The sequence below is a fragment of the Lutjanus erythropterus genome, chromosome 12 (genome assembly GCF_056507025.1).
Source record: "Lutjanus erythropterus isolate fLutEry1 chromosome 12, fLutEry1.hap2, whole genome shotgun sequence".
NCBI lineage: Eukaryota > Metazoa > Chordata > Actinopteri > Lutjaniformes > Lutjanidae > Lutjanus > Lutjanus erythropterus.
Window position 1 is genome coordinate 37284201 of NC_139328.1, and position 18500 is coordinate 37302700.

The following is an 18500-nucleotide window of genomic DNA, read 5'->3' on the forward strand; positions in this document are numbered from 1 at the left end:
ATTTGTGCGCGCGGTAAAAGTGCGCGGGGAACCCTATTTGTGCGCGCTGTAACAGTGCGAATGGAGGTTTAGAATTGTCTGCACACGTCGTACATGTGGTGAACAGGTTGTGTGCGTGTAAGCCAGTCATTGCAGGACGCATTGCACGTTTATGGTATGGTTTTGATCTGTGGACGTTTATAACATAGCTGTGGTTTGCTTTAGTACAGGTGCAGCGTGTCAGCAACGCGATTTGCACGTTAGAGTGTGTGTATTTGTTTAGACTATGTTCACTGCATTTTCTGTCGTATTAGCTGGGCCTGTACCATTGAGAAGCTGGTGTTAAATAATATTAAAGTGGTAAAATATGTTTGGTTTCTGACCGTCGTTATGATTGCGTGTTTGTTCCGTGTGTGTGTGTGTGGGGGGGGGGGGGGGGGGGGTTGTAAATTACCGCAACGTTTCTGTATTTATTGTATCTGAATTGCTTCTCATTTAATGTGGGCTGTGCAGATCGATGCGACAAGAGTAGTGTAGTGCTTACAGAAAATGGAGCAGGGATGGTAATTTGGTAAGAAAGTAAGCTTTGTTTAGGATTGTGAGATGCTGTGGGAGAGTCGCGTGGCTGTGACATACAGCTGCAATGCCAGTTAAAGTTTGCATGTTATGTTGTTGTGGGAACAGAACAATATTTCTGGGACATATTGAAAAAGTAGCGGTGGTGGTTATGTTATTAAAGCAGTTGTTGTGTTATGTATAATATGTTGTTGCGACAGTATTCGAGTACTTTGAGTCTTGTAGTGATGTGTTTGATGTGTTGTATGTATGTTTTTATGTCATGTCTTAGCTGTAATGGAGGTATTGATATGGTGCTATTAGTAACATAACTGAAATGGATATTGCCAAGTTGTTATAACTGTTCGTATGAGGGTTTCATTTATAGTTACTTTAAAGGGCAATTCACATGTTTTTATTTTACATGGACATACAAAGTCATTGTATTTTTAATGCAATGTAATGTCATAGCTAATGGTTGTATTTTCTATGTTTGTAGATGCCTCGTGACAAGTCCTTCCGTCGTTCTCAGGCAGCTAGGAGGAGAATGGCGGAGCGTCTTGCTGTGGTTGCAGAACCTCAGCGGGCTCGCACTGACTCCTGTGCACGTATGTGGTGTACCATGTATATTTACAAATTGTATTGGTGCATGAAAGCAAGTAGTAATTTTTGTGTTATGTGCAAAAAATGTGATTGTTTGTATGTGTATTTATAGCTTGCGGTACTGGTTACCGCCATAAAGTGTTGCAATGGCCAATTTCATCTCTGACTGGACGCAGTCACAAGTTGGTCATTCCAGCTGAGGCACCAGGCAAGAAGGTATTGTTTTATAAGTTAAAAGCAATTCTGTTTATTTGAGGAAGCGCATGTCATTGTAACGGTGAAACATAACTCTATGTCGTCTTTTCAGTTCGTTCTTGTTGTGGGGGCCTCCCATCTACGTGCGCTTGTAGATGGTTTTGCAAAGATGCCAGAGGGTTGCATTTCCTTTGGCTTCATGTCTACGCCGGGGGCCTGTGCGACTGAGTTGAGGACCGAGCTTCTTCATGCTGCTGTCCCTCGGACACCCGACGCAGTCTGCGTGATGGCACCCGGGAACAACTTGACAGCAAGCAGGACCGTAGACGAGGCAGGAGCAGACTTTCGCAAGCTGCTTGTAAGCGCCTGTGGTCGTTGGGCAAAGGTATGATCATTTAGTAGCAGAAATGTAGGAAGTTGGAGACACTGTAATTATTTTGAGTGTAGCAGGTGTGGCATAATGTGTGTTAGTAATTATTGTATGTAGAGGGAACAAATGTACGTTTGGAATAAGAGTTTTTGTTTTCTACAGGTCTTTGTCCAAGACTTCACCCCTCGTCTCAACGTCGATGTGGTTCTGCAAGATTACATGCGCCAAGAATTTCGTCGAGTGGCAGCCAGCATGGGTCAGTGTAAAATGTTTCATTAGCACAGTGAGAAGAGGTTATATTAGTTTTGCAAAGTGAATGAATATGTACTTGGCAGGAGTATTTTGCTTTTGTTATGCAACAGTTTGACATAGACATTGTTAAGCCTGTACGTGTTTTTCAGGCATCAAGTACTACCCCACTGCTGAGCACTTTCCCATGGACCGCCTTGAGCTGTGGAGCAGAGATGGTGTACGTAGCAAATGTGATTTTGAAAATGGGAATGACAAGTTTGGTGTATTTGATATGCATAGGTTATTGCATTATGTATTTATACTGATAATCAAATTTGTGTTCTGTGAATGATGTCTTGTAATGTGTGTATTTGCAGGTCCACCTTAGTGACGATTTTGGTATGGACATCTTGGCTCAGTTGCTGTGGCTTTCAGCTTACAAGCAAGTGGAAACACCATCTCCACAACCGAAGGTGTCTCACAGACCGCCACCCCCTGTGAGAACCTATGCTCCCAAGGTGGTCGTGAAGGGAGAGCTTCCCAAGCCACGTCCGTCAAACCCCTTTGAATGGAAGCGTGTTGGCACGGACAGGAAGGTAAGTCTCTGTTGGTGTGTGTTGGAGATTGTTCAGGGAAACAAAAATGGAGATTATGAAATGTTTTGTGTGACATATACATTAATCAAATTGTCTTTACAGAGAAACCATCCTACAGACATTGCTCAGTCTGCCCCTGCACCCAAACGCAGGATGGTTCAGTATGAGGTTTGTGAGGTTTTTTATTATGTTATGAATGTTGTGGTTTCTGACAAAATGGCAGCAATTGTCTGAGTCAGTTGTTATGTTTCTGCATAGGTGGATGGAGCACCAGTCGTTCTGAGGAAGTGTTTCATTCCACTGAATCCTGTCCGGTTCAGCAGTGCCATTGGTGATGAGATGGATAAACTCGTTCCGTCTCATCTCCCTAATCCTGGGTGCCGTGCTGTTCCACGTGGCAAGCCAATTGTGGAACGGCAACAGACAGGTGCAGCCTCTAAGAGAAGAGCTGTTAGGCAGCAGGTAGGGCATTTATTGTAATGTTTGCCTATACATATACTATTTGTAGTGTTTGACAGTACAGGCAGCTATAGGAGCTGTAGCTTGTGTATAATGTATTTTGTTTTTGCCTAGGTCAAGACACCTTCTGTGGTGTTGTCTGAGGTGGCACCTGCCTGTGTTGGGAACGACGTCTTTCTGGAGGGGGTGAGTGTTTTAAACACAAGATATGATTGTCCATCACTGTGTAAATGCTGTGCAATTTTGTTTTTGTATGGTGATAGTCAGTGAATGTGGTGGTTGTGCTGGTATATTTGTTTTTTGGCAATTTGGTGTACATTTAAGCATTACTACATATACGCAATGCGTCTTTATGTAATGGGCATGATAGTAGTAAATATGGTTACAAAAGGTTTTTTTTTGTGTAATGGATTATAGCATGGAGGTGATTTGTACTACTGGACAGGTGTGAGCCAGTTTGATATATCAGGTCATTCAGTTGTGTTTTGTTTGTTTGTTTTCTTTCCCCTCTATGTAGGTGAAGGTGTCAACTCTGGCGATACCTTCTGGTCCTGCACTGCTCGCGACTGCTGTGCCAGTGGCTGCCCGTGGGGAGGTTGTTGCACTTACTGTGGTTTATGTTATGTCAGTGTAATGATCAAAATGATGCCGCTGTTCTTCTTATCATGGCGTATACTGACATGTACAAGCAAAACTGTAATGAAAGTTGTGCTTATTTATAAATGTGTTTAGTATTTACAGTTATGAAAATATTTAAAATAATATATGCTATGCATCAGCGTGTTAATGCAATTTTTTTTGTTTTGTTTTGTTAAGAAATCAACAGGTAGGTGGTGCGTGCCACATCACAGTAGTCACACAGTATTTTGTTTCTGCAGTTCATTCATTTTTTTTTTTTTTTTTTGTTATTTTTGGTTTGTTTGTTCTTCCATCTAGGTGTCAACCCAGGCGACACCTTCTGGTCTTGTACCAACCACGGCGCCTGTGCCTGTGGCTGCGCGGGAGGAGGTAGTTGCACTTATTGTGGTTTATGGTGTTTGAGTGAAATGATCAAAAATATGTTATTGTTCTTTTTGAAATGGCATACACTCAAGTGTACAAACTAAATTCAACAGAATATATATATATATATATATATTTGGATATGTATATCTAAAGCACGGTATTGTTCGCATATTTGTACTATAATGTTGTATGTATGACAATTATAGAAGTTGGTTGGTTAATGTCTTTACCCTGTTATTGTCAAAGTTTTGTAAGTAAATACCATGTCATGTTTTCATTGATTTGATTTTGCTTTCTTTTTTTTTCTGCTAGGCACACGTGACCCTGGGTTGCCCTGAGGTGGTTTCTGGCTTGTCACCTAACAGTCCTGTGCAAGTGACTGTGAGGGAGAAGGTTGTGTTGGAGCAGCACTTTGTGATACGTTTTTGTTTGTATGATATATAAATAACATCTGTTTAATTATTACAGAGGCCAAAGGATAAGAGTCTCCACCGGCATCCCCCTCCAAAAGACAATCATAGTGTGCACAATGATAATATGTTGTCATGCAGGTGTCCAAAAAAGTGGTTGTTGCCAGTTGTTAGAGGGACTCATATCAGAGAGAGCCCTTTGACATCTGATTTGGATGCTTTAGTAGGATGTTGTATTGTGGCTGCAATCAAGCATGTGAGTTCTCCTGTCTGTACTTGGCAAGACGCAGATGTAGATCAGATATGTGTAGAAGGAAGAAAGTTAGCCATGTATGTTGCTGAGGAAGCCAAGACGGCTGATTCTGAGAAGAAGAAGTTTAACTTCATAGCACAGCATAGTGTTTTTGGCAAGAAATGGAATGTGCCTATTGGTCTTCCAGTTTATAGGGACTTTGGGTTGTTGGAGGACCACTCTGCCATGTCTGATGGGTTGCAGGAGCTTTTGTTAAGAGATGGAATGTGTCTGCTTGACCTCTGTGGTGCTGTTTGCCTGATCATTCAACACCACAGTTATTACGTAGTGGTTGATTGTGGTCCACGTGACATGGCAGGTTTGTCATCCAACAGTGGCACGGCTGCAGTTGTATTCAACACGTGCCTCGGTGATTTGATGATCCATATTAGAAATCTCAGGAAGTGTTTAGGTGTAGAGCGTTATGGCATTTGTAGCATATCAGTGAAGTCAGGTGAGGTTGAAGGCGAGTTGGTGAGTGCCAGGAAAGGTAGTGTTATAGGATCATTTCATCAGGGGGATGTTCTCTTTCAGTATGCAGGAGTTCAGTGTATGGCAGTAGGGTTGGCAAGTTTAGCCAAACACGCTGTTAACAGTATATTCACATGGCAGACAAAAGATTTGGACACGGCTGTATTGTTGGGTGACCAATTGTACACGTGTTTGCGAGACAGCAACAAGATTAGTGGCTTGTCAAATTTGCTGAGTGTTCCTGATTTGCCAAAGCAATCAGTGATAGATGGCCATAAGTTTGAATTTAAGTATGGCGAGGTTGCTTTTGGGGATGTAAATGTAGTTGAGGGAGATCTCATCCAGGCAGGTGTATACATGTCTCTACGCAATGCATTAGAAAACATGTTTGCCAAATATGACACATGTTTTCTAACTTTGTGTAGTAGCACATGTGTACTTATTTATCAGAATGGCCAGTACGCGGCGGTCGACTCACATGCTCGCGATTCAGCTGGAATGCCAGATCCAAATGGCAAAAGTATCATTGTGTATTTTAATTCATTGCCAGAGGTGCATGATTACATATGCAATCTGGGAATGGCACTGACTACAAGGCAAAAGCCTTTTGAAATTTCTGGCATTCGTGTTATTCACAGAGGCAGAAGTGAAGACGTGTCTTCACTTCTGCCTCTGTCCACTGGTCAAGCTGCAGGAGCTAGTGAGCGTAGTTGTGCTCTATCGGAACAGTTAACCACAAACAGTCTGACAGGCATGAAGTGTGAGGCGTCCTCAACTGCCTCGCCACGAAAAAAGTTAAAGATTAGTAATGTAACTGTAGGTAAATCAGGTGATGTTATCATTGGCGAGGTACATCAGCAATCATTCCAGTTCAATCGTCTTAGCGCTAAAGTTGCAAAAGCCTTGTGCAAACAGTTGAAGATTACTTATGTTAAGTCAAAGGAAGTTGATGTATGTGCACAGGCCGGCGCCTTAGGAGCTCCATGCAAGAAGGACAAGATATTTGGTGACGGAAACTGTTTTTTTAGAGCAATTAGTCAAGCAGTGTCAGGTACGCAGGAGTACCATCAAACTATTAGAGATGCTGTAGTTCAAGAGATACGCACTAATGCTGTGCTTTATAAGGACAGGTTGAGGCAACAATTTGCATCTGTTTCAGACTACCTGAGCCAATCAAAAATGGGCTCTGCTGGCAGCTGGGCCACAGAAGTAGAAATATTTGCAGCAGCAGAGTGTTTAGGAGTCAACATATACACATATTATGGTAATCGTTGGCTCAAGTATAGTTGTCAGAATGGTTCTTTGTCAGATCAGGGGATTTATTTAGAAAATTGCAATGGCAATCATTATGAGGCTGTTGTTTGTGTTCAGTTGCCTGAAATACAAAGTTGTTCTGGTTATTGTAAAGTATCCAATGCCACAGGATACAACCTTAGAAGGCAAAGTAGAGTAAAAAGTTGTGGCGATGCACCTTCTACTTTTGTAGACAGAGTCCTTGCTAGCCAAGGTGATGTAGAGGAACAGCAGCATAAAACCACCATCAGTTGTACGACTTTGTCTACTGACATTGGCACAGCAATTTCTGCAGAGTCACATTACATGCGTAGGAGGAGCTCCACAGTACAGTTACAGGCAAAGGCAAGTGCAGATATATCAACTTCCCCTAGTAAATGTTGTTTATCTAAATATATGAAAAGAAAAAACAAATTGAAATATTGTGAAAATTTGGAACATTATCAGAAACGTAAAGCCATTCGCAAGGAGAACTATCATAGCAATGACAGGTATAGAGAGAAGCAAAAGGAAAGTAGTCAGATGAAATATACAAATGATGTATTGTTTAAAGAGAAAAAGACAGTCAGAAATAAAGAAAAATATCATACAAATATTATGCATAAAGACAAAATGAAAGCCATGAGTAAAGAGAAATATCAAACTAATGTTTTGCATAAAGAGAGAGTAAAAACCATGAGTATAGACAAATATCAAACTAATGTTTTGCACAAAGAAAAAGTAAAAGCCATGAGTAAAGAGAAATATCAGACAAATTCATTACATAAGGCAAAGGTCAAGGATATGAGTAAAAATAAATATCGCTCCAATTTGTTACACAGGCAGCATGTAAAAGCCATGTCTTTAAGAAAGTACCATTGCAATCCTGAACATCAGAGTCGTGCTAAAGCAAGTAGCAAATCAAGAAGGCTCCAACTAAAAGAAAACAGGAAAGAGTTTGATTTTGTTATGGAACAGTTTGTGGAGAAAGTTAAGGAAGGGCCAGATTTTGTGTGTTGCGTTTGTCACAGACTGCTATTTAAACATCAGGTTTTAACGTGTAAAAAAGATGATTATAAGGAAAAAAATGTGTATTTAATTGCAGATACATGTATCAGCGAAAAATATTTACATGAATGCAATGCTGACTGTGTTCTGCCATGTCAGTGGTTGGAGACATCCAGAGCACAGTTGTGGATTTGCTATTCATGTCATTATAAGATTAATAAGGGCGAAGTGCCACCGGAATGTGCAATGAACAGCTTGGAAGTTCATCCCATTCCACCTGAATTGGCATGTTTAAATAGCTTAGAGCAGCATTTGATAGCGTTACACATACCCTTTATGAAAGTGCTAGCGTTGCCTAAAGGTGGTCAAAATGGAGTACATGGGCCTGTGACATGTGTGCCAGCAAATATCGTGCAGACCACGAATTTGTTGCCTCATTCTGACATGGATGGCTCTTTGCTGCGTGTGAAATTGAAGCGCAAGCTAACTTACAAAGGCCATTATGAATATCAATTTGTTGATACTATGCGCATTAAAAAAGCTTTGCATTATTTAAAAAAGACAAATGCGCATTACAAAGACATAGAATTTAATGAATCATGGCTAAATGAGTTTTGCAGGGAAGAAGATGAGGTTTCCCATAACGCATGTAGTATTGCAAACAGCAATGAACCTGTTGAGCTTAATGAAGATGAGCTTCTCCACGACAGGCAGCAACATTGCATGTTTCAAGACACATGCCTCATGCCAGTGGATATTGGTCAGGAAGCTCTAGATCAATATTTTGATAATATATTGAATTTGGCTCCAGGTGAAGGGAATAATCCCGTGAAATTGCTATCTGATCGTAATAATGAAGCCAAATGCTTTCCCGTTTTGTTCCCAACCGCTTGTAATACATTTCATGAGAGTAGACAACATAGATTAACACTATCGCGTTACTTCAATAACAGGATTCTACATGCGGATGGTAGATTCGCCCAAAATATAGATTATATCTTCTTTGCTCAATACATGTCGGAAGTCGAGCAAGTTGTATCAAATGTATCAATCGCATTACATAAAGGTAAAGTAGGATGCACGCCCCAAAACATTAATCCTAACACGGTAAATAGTGAAGAATCTCTTAAAAACTTGTTAGAATTTGACAACGGATTTCGTTTTCTAAAACCTATCAGGGGGACGCCAGCTTTCTGGCAGGGAGCACAGCGCGACCTGTTAGCATGCGTGCGTCAACTTGGTATTCCGACGTGGTTCTGTTCTTTTTCCTCCGCAGACATGCGATGGAAAAATCTTATTAACAGTGCCTTAAAACAAGACGGCAGGAATCAAACAGTGGACGGCTTGGATTGGGCAGATAGATGTGATTTGTTGCGTCGTCATCCTGTTACTGCGGCAAGAATGTTTGATTTCCGCTGGCATATTTTTGTAAGGGAAGTTCTTATGTCACCTTCATATCCAATCGGAAAAATAAAAGACTATTTTTATCGTATAGAATTTCAGCAACGCGGATCCCCACATGTGCACGCTCTTTTCTGGATTGAGGGGGCCCCCCAAATTGACAAAGACTCCGATGAAGCAGTAATTGCTTTTATTGACAAATATGTCACTTGTGAATTACCATCACATGATGACACGTTGTTGGACACTGTAACATGCGTTCAACAACATTCCAAACGACACTCCAAAACTTGTAAAAAGAAAAAGACTGTTTGTCGCTTTAACTTCCCCAGGCCAGTGTCAGCTCGAACATTTATTTGTCGCAGCCCAACTGATGAAGACGATGACAAATCATGTGAGTGTTCTAAAGACAAATCACAGACCATGCCTAAATGTGAATGTGTAAAACAAAAGCAGGAAAAACCTAATAGAATGAAGAAAGAGCATGCGAGTCTAATTTTAACTGCTATTAAAACGGCACTATCAGATGACACAGTTAGTTACGATAGTGTGGAGCATCTCTTTGCAAGGTTAGGCATAAGTCAGGGCTCTTTTGAGGAAGCTTATAGACGCTTTGCTAGGAAGACAGAAGTTGTCTTGAGAAGACAAATTAACGAAGCTTGGATAAATCAATATAGCAAGCCTTTACTAAAATGCTGGAATGCAAACATAGACATCCAGTATGTTGTAGACGCATATGCGTGTGTAGTGTACATCATCTCTTATATATCGAAATCAGAGAGAGAGATGGGACTAATGTTAGGCAATGCGCAAAGAGAAGCTTCAAAAGAAGGAAATGTTAGTGCAAAGGATGCCCTGAAAAAGTTAGGGAGTGTTTATTTACACAATAGAGATGTTAGCGCCCAAGAAGCCGTATATAGATTAACGAATATGCATTTAAAAGAATGCACTCGAAAGGTTGTGTTCGTGCCAACGGGTGATAACGTAGTGAAAATGAGTTTGCCTTTAAGTGTTTTAAAACAAAAGGCATCATCACATGAACTCACCACAGAGGACATGTGGATGACTAGTTTCGTAGATCGCTATAAGAATAGGCCTAATGATAGTGTTTTTAATGATATGTGTTTAGCAACATTTGCATCTGAATATCGTGTTGCAAATAAAAATGAAAAATCAGTTAATAGGATCGCGTTGCAAAATAAGTTAGGTTTCGTTATAAAGCGAACACGAACACAACCTGCAGTTGTACGTTACGCGCGCTTTTCCATAACCAAAAATCCTGAACAGTTCCATCAGAGTAGTTTGCAGTTGTTTTTGCCCTATCGTATAGATGAGCAGCTTAAACCTCCAAGTTACGAGACTTATGAACAGTTTTATACAAACGGCCATGTTAGACGTAGTGATGGCAGTCTACATTCAGTTAGGTCAATTGTTGAGAGCAACAGACAAAACTTTGAAATTGATGCAGATGTGTTAGAAAACATCCAAGATGTAATTGACATTAATGGAGTTATTGAAGATGCATGGTGTGAGCTCTGCCCAGAACAGGAACGTGAAAGATTAGAATGCGTAGACGAAATGAAAGACAAAGAACAGGAAGTAGACGAAAATGTAGACAATATCCCGGATTTAGCAGCAACAAAGGAACAAGTAGCACATTTAGAAAAACACAATAACATGAGTAGACGTGATGGATTAGCCTTAATTAGGTCTCTAAATGTAAAACAGATGACTGTCTTTTACCAGATAAGAAAGTGGTGTTTAGATTACGTAATAGGCAAAAACCCACAACCATTCCATGTATTTATTACAGGTGGTGCGGGGACAGGGAAAAGCCATTTAATTAAAGCCATTCAATATGAGGCAAAACGGCTTCTGTCAAAACTATGTCATTGCCCTGATGACATTACTGTAATGTTAACTGCTCCAACAGGCATTGCTGCATACAATTTACATGCCAGCACAATTCATAATGCCTTGAGCATTGGTAAAGACATTCGCTTACCTTACACCCCTCTGGGTGAGGAAAAGTTGAATTCTTTACGTGTTAAATATCGCCATCTAAAACTGTTAATCATCGATGAAATCTCCATGGTTGACCACCATTTGCTGGCATACATTCATGGCAGATTACGACAAATTAAGCAAACTGGTGACTTTTCCCCGTTCGGAAATGTTAGTGTAATTGCAGTTGGAGACTTTTTCCAACTGCCTCCAGTACGGGGAAAACCACTGTATGCTGATAATATAGGTGTCAACTTGTTTTGCCCTCTATTTAAAGTCGTACAACTCAACACCATCGTTAGGCAAAAAGATGGCTCTTTTGCAGAGTTATTGAACAGGCTACGCACACGTCATAAAGGGACAAAAATGCTAGATAATGACATACAAATATTGAAACAATGCGAAACAGGCGAAGATAGTCCAGCTTTACATATATTTCCCACAAACAGACAAGTTAATGAGCATAATGAACAGCAATTATTCAAGATGTGTCCTGATTACATACAGATAGAAGCTCAAGATTATATGAATAACACTAGAACAGGGAAATTAGAATTAATCAAGGGACATCATGCCAAGGCACCTTACACTTGTCTGTCAGAACAATTGCTATTGGGAAAGGATGCACGTGTAATGCTGTGCAAAAATATAGACATCAATGATGGCCTTGTGAACGGTGTGTGCGGTACTGTTACACACATACTATATTCTCAAAAAAGTAAATTCCCTTTAAAAGTGTATGTTAAATTTGATGATAAACATGTTGGTGCACAAAGCAGGAAACAATGTGCAAATGTGTCACAAGATTTAGGTGATTCGACTGCTATTAGTCCAGAAGAGGAAAAGGCCACAAACAAAGGCGGATTGCGCAGGCAATTTCCTCTTAAGCTAGCATGGGCTATAACTGTCCATAAAGTTCAAGGCCTAACTGTAGAAAAAGCAGTTGTGTCGTTAAAAAGGATCTTTGCACCTGGTCAGGCATATGTGGCCTTAAGCCGCGTAACAAATTTATCTGGTTTAATTGTTCAAGACTTTGAGGAAAAAGCAATATACTGTAAAGATGGCATTCTGGATGCAATTAAGAACATGCCTCCTTTCTTGGTGGAAAACATAGAATGTAACTTGCCCTCCAATACCTTTAATGTGTTTCTGATGAATGTGCAAAATTTAAGACTGCATGCAGCAGATTTGGTGGCTTGTACACAGCATTTACAGCTTAACTGTATTGCTGTTACAGAAACATGGCTGCCTCAGTTGCCATCATTAGAAACTGTGAACATTAATGGTTTCACTTTTCATTGTCAACCTCGCAGTTTAGCGTACAGTAGTAACAACCCCACATTAATTAATATACAAAGGCAAGAACATGGTGGTGTTGGCATGTATAATGCCAACAATATAGACTGGAATGTGATTCAGCCACCAAATGTCAATATTGAATGTGCGGTATACAACTATCCCATTTACAACATATTAATAGCAGTTATTTATCGACCACCAATATATCCAATGCCTTTGTTTAAAGAAAACTTAGGCAATTTACTTGATTGGTTAGATCCACTGAGTGATACAATCGCTATCATGGGCGATTTCAATGAGAACATTGTAGAAAACACATCTCTCTGCACATTTGTGACCAAAAAGGGGTTTGTTCAGTGTGTTAGTCAACCCACAACGGAAAAGGGCACACTAATTGATCATGTGTATGTAAAAACAAACAATTATGCCATTAAGACAATAGTGGTGCCAACATATTTCAGCCACCACGAGGGGATTGCATGTTCTTTTGTATCTAGAACATACTGTAATAAGGAAGACAGTACAGCAGGCTAGGTCAGACAAAATCTCTGCTTGTTGTTCAATGTGTTTTTGCTGTGTCTGTTGCATCATTGCATCTGCTTTGTGCCCTACATGCTTTCCATGGTTTTTGACATACTTCCTGCAGCTATGGTCGTGTATGTGTGCTCTACAAAATGTTAAAAAAAACAAAACAAATTCATTAATTTTTTTAAATTTATGTTTGTTTTTTTTAATGTTATTTTGCCGCATTTCTGTTAAATTCTAGGGTGTTTGCTGTCTACGGTTTGTATATTATTGTATTGTGTGCACAATGCAGAACAAAGGTTTCGTTTACTGTGTTACAACAGCATGTTTAACTGAAACATATCAAGCATATGTGTTGTCTATACAGCACATACTGACATTTGCACTACATATATATTTATTTACATTTGGTGTGAAAAAGTAAACATAAGGCGCAATATGTAATAATGCTACTCACATGCTGTTGTGATGCAGGTTTTGCTTTACCTTCCATGTAACGTCAAAAAGCAAAAGGCACTGGTAATGGTACTCCTGGTTTTACTGGGATGGGGTTCGATACCCTGCGGTGCCCTGCTGACTATTTTGACATGTACATGAAAAACCATATGATGGGCACTCTATTACGAAAACATGCATATCTATTCATGTTTGTGGTGCATCAATGTATGCCAATACAATGCTATTGTATCCATTCCATACAATTGAAATAATAATACTGTAATATTTTTTACATTGTAAAACTGATCACTCTTCACTTTAATTGCACTTGATGTCACTATGGTGTTGTTTTCTGTTGAAATTCTTGGAGTACTTTGTGAACTGGAGATCTTCATCCATCCTCACATCAGCACAGGAATGAGTAGATATTGAGTGCAATTTCATTTTTGGGTGAACTACTTTTTACAGGAATTCAGTGTCATTTCCTGCTCCCAGTCTTACACAGATGTGTTCAGGACATGCTTATTATCACACATGTGAAGTTTGATGCAGACTGGACAATTTACACTAAACTTATAGCAATTTCCTGTTTCATGGCGAAACGCCAAAATTCGCCGCCACGCTACAGCCACAGCGTTTAACGCTGACCAAATCTTTTAATAAGTTTTAATCACACACTTGTCTAGATGGTCCACTCAAGTTTTCAAGTCAATTGAAACATTTCTGTAGGAGGAATTAGTTAAAACAGGACATGTGAAAAACGCCAAAATTGAGCACAAAATTCAAAAATGCCGACTTCCTGTTGACTTTAGCCTATGGGTCCAAGAGACTTTTTTGTTTATCTCCATGTGATAGATATGTGTACCAATTTTTGTAAACATCGGTGAAACTCACTATTTGCGGCGCCGCACGTCAAAAGGCGTGGTCAAGCCGTTTGGCCACGCCCATGGACAAAACTCATATCACGTGTTCAGACTGGGACTGTTAATGTACATGTAAAGTTTCAGCCAGTTTTGACCTAGTACAGGGAGGCTAAAGCCACTTCCTGTGTTTTGGCGAAACGCGTTAATGGGCGTGGCCACGCCATTTGGCCATGGACATGGACAAAACTCATACCATATGTTCAGAGCCAGACTGTTAACAAACATGTGAAATTTCAGGCAGATCTGACCATGTACAGTCCAGTTATAGCAACTTCCTGTGTGTTGGCGAAACATGGACCTTCGCCACGCCGCCAGGGCCACGCCGTTTCACGAGACGCCGTGATCTTCATGATGTAGCATCATCATGGTCTTAAGGCTTTTCAGACCAGATTGCAGAGTGATATGGTCAACGTGCTGGGATCAGGACCTCAAACTGTAAAACATGTCATTTCCTGTCGCCACCAGGGGGCGCTATGAGAATTATGGAATATTTTCATATAGGTGTGTTCAGGGCCGGACTATTATCAGACATGTGAAGTGTGGTGCAAATTGAACCATTTATACAGAAGTTATAGCAAAAAATTAAAAAACTGAATTATTGGCGAAACGCCAACATTCGCCGCCCCACTATGGCCACGCCCTTCAACTTGAGGAATATCTTTCAGTAACTTTGGATGAGAGTGTAGTGCAGAAGGTAGCCAGCCAATTTGAAGCCGTTCTGATCCTTCCTCTAGGAGGAGTTTGTTAAAATGCGCGACAAGTGAAACGCCAAACTTAACAGGAAATTCAAAATGGCGGACTTCCTGTGGGGTTTGGCCTATGGGTCCAAGAGACTTTTTTGTGCGTCTGGGTGTGATACACGTGTGTACCAAGTTTCGTGCACGTCGGTCAAACGTGGCGGGGGGGCTGCTGTTTAAAGGGCGTGGTCAAGCCGTTTGGCCACGCCCATCGACGAAATTAATATTATATGTTAAGGCCGGGACCTGTCACGCACACATGAAATTTCATGCCGATGTGAACTTGTACACAAAAGTTATTGCTGAATATGTCGTTTTTTCGGGCCGCAGTCCTTCGCCGCTCTCTAGCGTCGACACCCTTCGCCGGACCGCCACGCCCTTCAAAATGTAGCATTACCCACTTGTTAAGGTCATCTTCACCAAATTTGAGCTAGAAATAATGAATGCATTTGGAGCAGCATGTCAAAACCCGGAAAAAGTCATTTTCTGTCACCACCAGGGGGCGCTATGACAATTATGGAATATTTTCATATATTTGCGTTCAGGCCCATACACTGATCATACACATGAAGTTTGGTGCAGATCTGACCATGTACCTCAAAATTATAGCCATTTCCTGTTTCATGGCGAGACATCAAAATTCGCCGCCACCTGGCGCGCAGGCCCTTTATCAAAAACGTAAACCTTCAATAACTTTTGATCACAATGTTGTCTAGATGGTACACAGCGATTTTGAAGTCGATACGACGAATCGTGTGGGACGAGTTCGTTCAAATACGACACGTGCGAAACGCCAAAATCGGCCGCGCCGTCCAAAATGGCCGACTTCCTGTAGGGTTTAGCCCATGGCTCCAAGAGGATTTTTTGTGCGTCCCGATGTGTTCTATCTGCGTTCCAAGTTTCGTGCACGTCGGACAAACATGCCGTCGGGGCTCGTCTGTAGATGGCGCTATTGAGCCAATTCGCCGCGCCCATTTTCGAGACCCTTAAAATACGTAATTTTTCGCCGGGACTGACGCGCCCGCCAAATTTGGCGGCCCTACCTATATGGCAAGTCCCCCAAAAATGCGATTAAAGATTGTGAACGAGAATAATAATAATAATAATAATTCTTGCGATTTCAATAGGGTCCTCGCACCGGTTCGGTGCTCGGGCCCTAATTAAAGCTGCAAGCAGCGATGAACGGGCCCGAGCACCCCCGCGCCACTCGGGGGGGCCGGCCACCGCGGTCCGCCAGCCGGACCCGCCCCGGAGCGGAGAGGCCACGTGCAGCCGCGACCGTTGGACGTCGCCCCGAAGCCACGGTCCGCCCCGAAAACCAAACGGCTCTCGACACCCACTCACCCCCGTGCCGATGCGAGGACGGGTGAAGACCTCAAGTGCGCACAAATAACCCACAAACTGTCTCCGTACAGCTCCTCTGGTGTGATTTAAGTGTCTGTAAGAGGTGACAGTAAAATGTAACCCAAAAAGACACCATTTACACCGTGTTGTCAGCCTCATTGTCAACTGTAGCCTCTGAGACTGGAAATGCATGCACACGGCTGAAGCACGTACACAATCTCTATTGCAAGCGGCACAGCTGCAGCCAAAAAACACTGTTTCTCCTCTATGTCCAAGTGCTCAGACATTTTCTTCTTTTTTGAAAGTTTGCTAAGAAAACTCTATGCATAACAGGTCACTGTTTCTGAGGAAAAACTCTGCCTGTTGTCTGAGTGTTTTCCAGGATTAAATCATTCGTGCAGCATGGAGACATTTTGTGAGCTTTTTGTGTTTATTTTTACATTATAAAATTGATCACTCTTCACTTACATTGCACTGGATGTTACTATGGTTTTGTTTTCTGTGGAAATTCTTGGAGTATTTTGTGTACTGGAGATTTTCATCCCTCCTCACATCAGCACAGGAATGAGTAGATATTTAGTGCAAGTTCATTTTAGGGTGAACTACTTTTTTAAGGAATTCAGTGTTGTTTCCTGCTCCCAGTATTATGTAGCTGTGTTCAGGACATGACTATTATCACACATGTTAAGTTTGATGCAGATTGGACAATTCTGTAGCCTCTGACACTGGAAGTGCGTACACACAGCTGAAGCTGGTACACATGCTGTAGCCCAAGTAATACAGCTGCAGCAAAGAAATGATGTTTCTCTTCTATGTGAAAGTCTTCAGACATTTCTTCTCTGTTGAAAGTTTGTTAGTTAAACTGTGTGCCTAACAAGTCACTATTTCTGAGTAGAATGCTGTCTGTTATCTGAGTGGCTTCCAGGATTACAGCATTTGTGCAGCATGGAGGCATTTTCTGTTTGTTTTTCTGTTTATTTTTTTCATTTTAAAACTGATCACTCTTCAATTGCACTGGATTTCACTGTGGTTTTGTTTTCTGTTGAAATTCTTGGAGTATTTTATGTACTGGAGATCTTCATCCATCCTCACATCAGCACAGGAATGAGTAGATATTGAGTGCAAGTTCATTTTAGGGTGAACTACTTTTTAAAGGAATTTACTGTCATTTCATGCCCCCAGTATTACATAGATGTGTTCAGGGCATGCTTATTATCACACATGTGAAGTCTGATGCAGATTGGCTCATTTACATTAAAGTTATATCAATTTCCTGTTTCATGGCGAAACACCAAAATTCAGCGCCACACCACACCCACAGCGTTTAACGCTGACCAAATCTTTTAATAAGTTTTAATCATACACTTGTCTAGATGCTTCACACCAGTGTTGAAGTCAATTAAAAAATCTTTGTAGGAGGAATTAGTTAAAATAGGTCATGTGGAATACACCAAAATTGAGCACAAAATTCAAAATTGCCGACTTCCTGTTGACTTTAGCCTATGGGTCCAAGAGACTTTTTTGTTCATCTCCCTGTGATACATATGTGTACCAATTTTCGTGCACGTCTGCCAAAACTCACTATTTGCGGCGCCGCACGTCAAAGGGCGTGGTCAAGCCATTTTACCACGCCCATGGACAAAACTCATATCACATGTTCAGGTGGAGACTGTTAATGAACATGTAAAATTTCAGGCAGTTTTGACCAAGTACAGGGAGGCTAAAGCCACTTCCTGTGTTTTGGCGAAACGCGTTAATGGGCGTGGCCACGCCATTTGGCCACAGACATGGATAAAACTCATACCATATGTTCAGACCGGGACTCTTAATAAACATGTCAAGTTTCAGGCAGATCTGACCATGTACAGTCCAGTTATAGCAACTTCCTGTGTTGTGGCGAAACATGGACCTTCGCCGCGCCGCCAGGGCAACGCCGTTTGACGAGACGTCCTGATCTTCATAATATAGCATCACCAAGGTCTTAAGGCTTTTCTGATCAAATTGGAGTTTGATATAATCAACATGGTGGGAGCAGGACCTCAGACTGTAAAACATGACATTTCCTGTCGCCAGCAGGGGGCGCTATAAGAATTATGGAATATTTTCATATATTTCCGTTCAGGCCCATACACTGATCATACACATGAAGTTTGGTGCAGATCTGACCATGTACCCCAAAAATTATAGCCATTTCCTGTTTCATGGCGAAACGCCAAAATTCGCCGCCACATAACATCCAGGCACTTTAACATGACGTGAAACTTTTAACAACTTTTAATCACACAGTTGTCTAGATGGTACACAGCGATTTTGAAGTCATTATGACGAACCGTGTCGGAGGAGTTTGTTCAAATTCGACACGTGGAAAACGCCAAAAACGGGT

The 18500-nt window shown here is 41.2% G+C and overlaps 1 protein-coding gene across 1 annotated transcript; it reads left to right on the forward strand.

Moving 5' to 3' along the window:
- Positions 1-1033: 1033 nt before the first annotated feature.
- Positions 1034-5899, forward strand: LOC146318432 (uncharacterized). The gene is made up of 11 exons (XM_084732546.1): positions 1034-1142; positions 1250-1353; positions 1445-1717; positions 1865-1958; positions 2104-2171; positions 2311-2697; positions 2788-2991; positions 3103-3174; positions 3506-3575; positions 3925-3996; positions 5805-5899. The coding sequence occupies exons 1-11, from the start codon at positions 1034-1036 to the stop codon at positions 5897-5899; spliced, it is 1548 nt and encodes a 515-aa protein (XP_084588672.1).
- Positions 5900-18500: the final 12601 nt, after the last annotated feature.

Coding starts and splice junctions, on each gene's coding strand:
- LOC146318432 (XM_084732546.1), top strand. CDS start 1,034: ATGCCTCGTGACAAGTCCTTCCGTCGTTCTCAGGCAGCTAGGAGGAGA. Junction 2,698..2,787: donor GCAGGATGGTTCAGTATGAG/GTTTGTGAGGTT, acceptor GTTTCTGCATAG/GTGGATGGAGCACCAGTCGT. Junction 3,175..3,505: donor ACGACGTCTTTCTGGAGGGG/GTGAGTGTTTTA, acceptor CCCTCTATGTAG/GTGAAGGTGTCAACTCTGGC.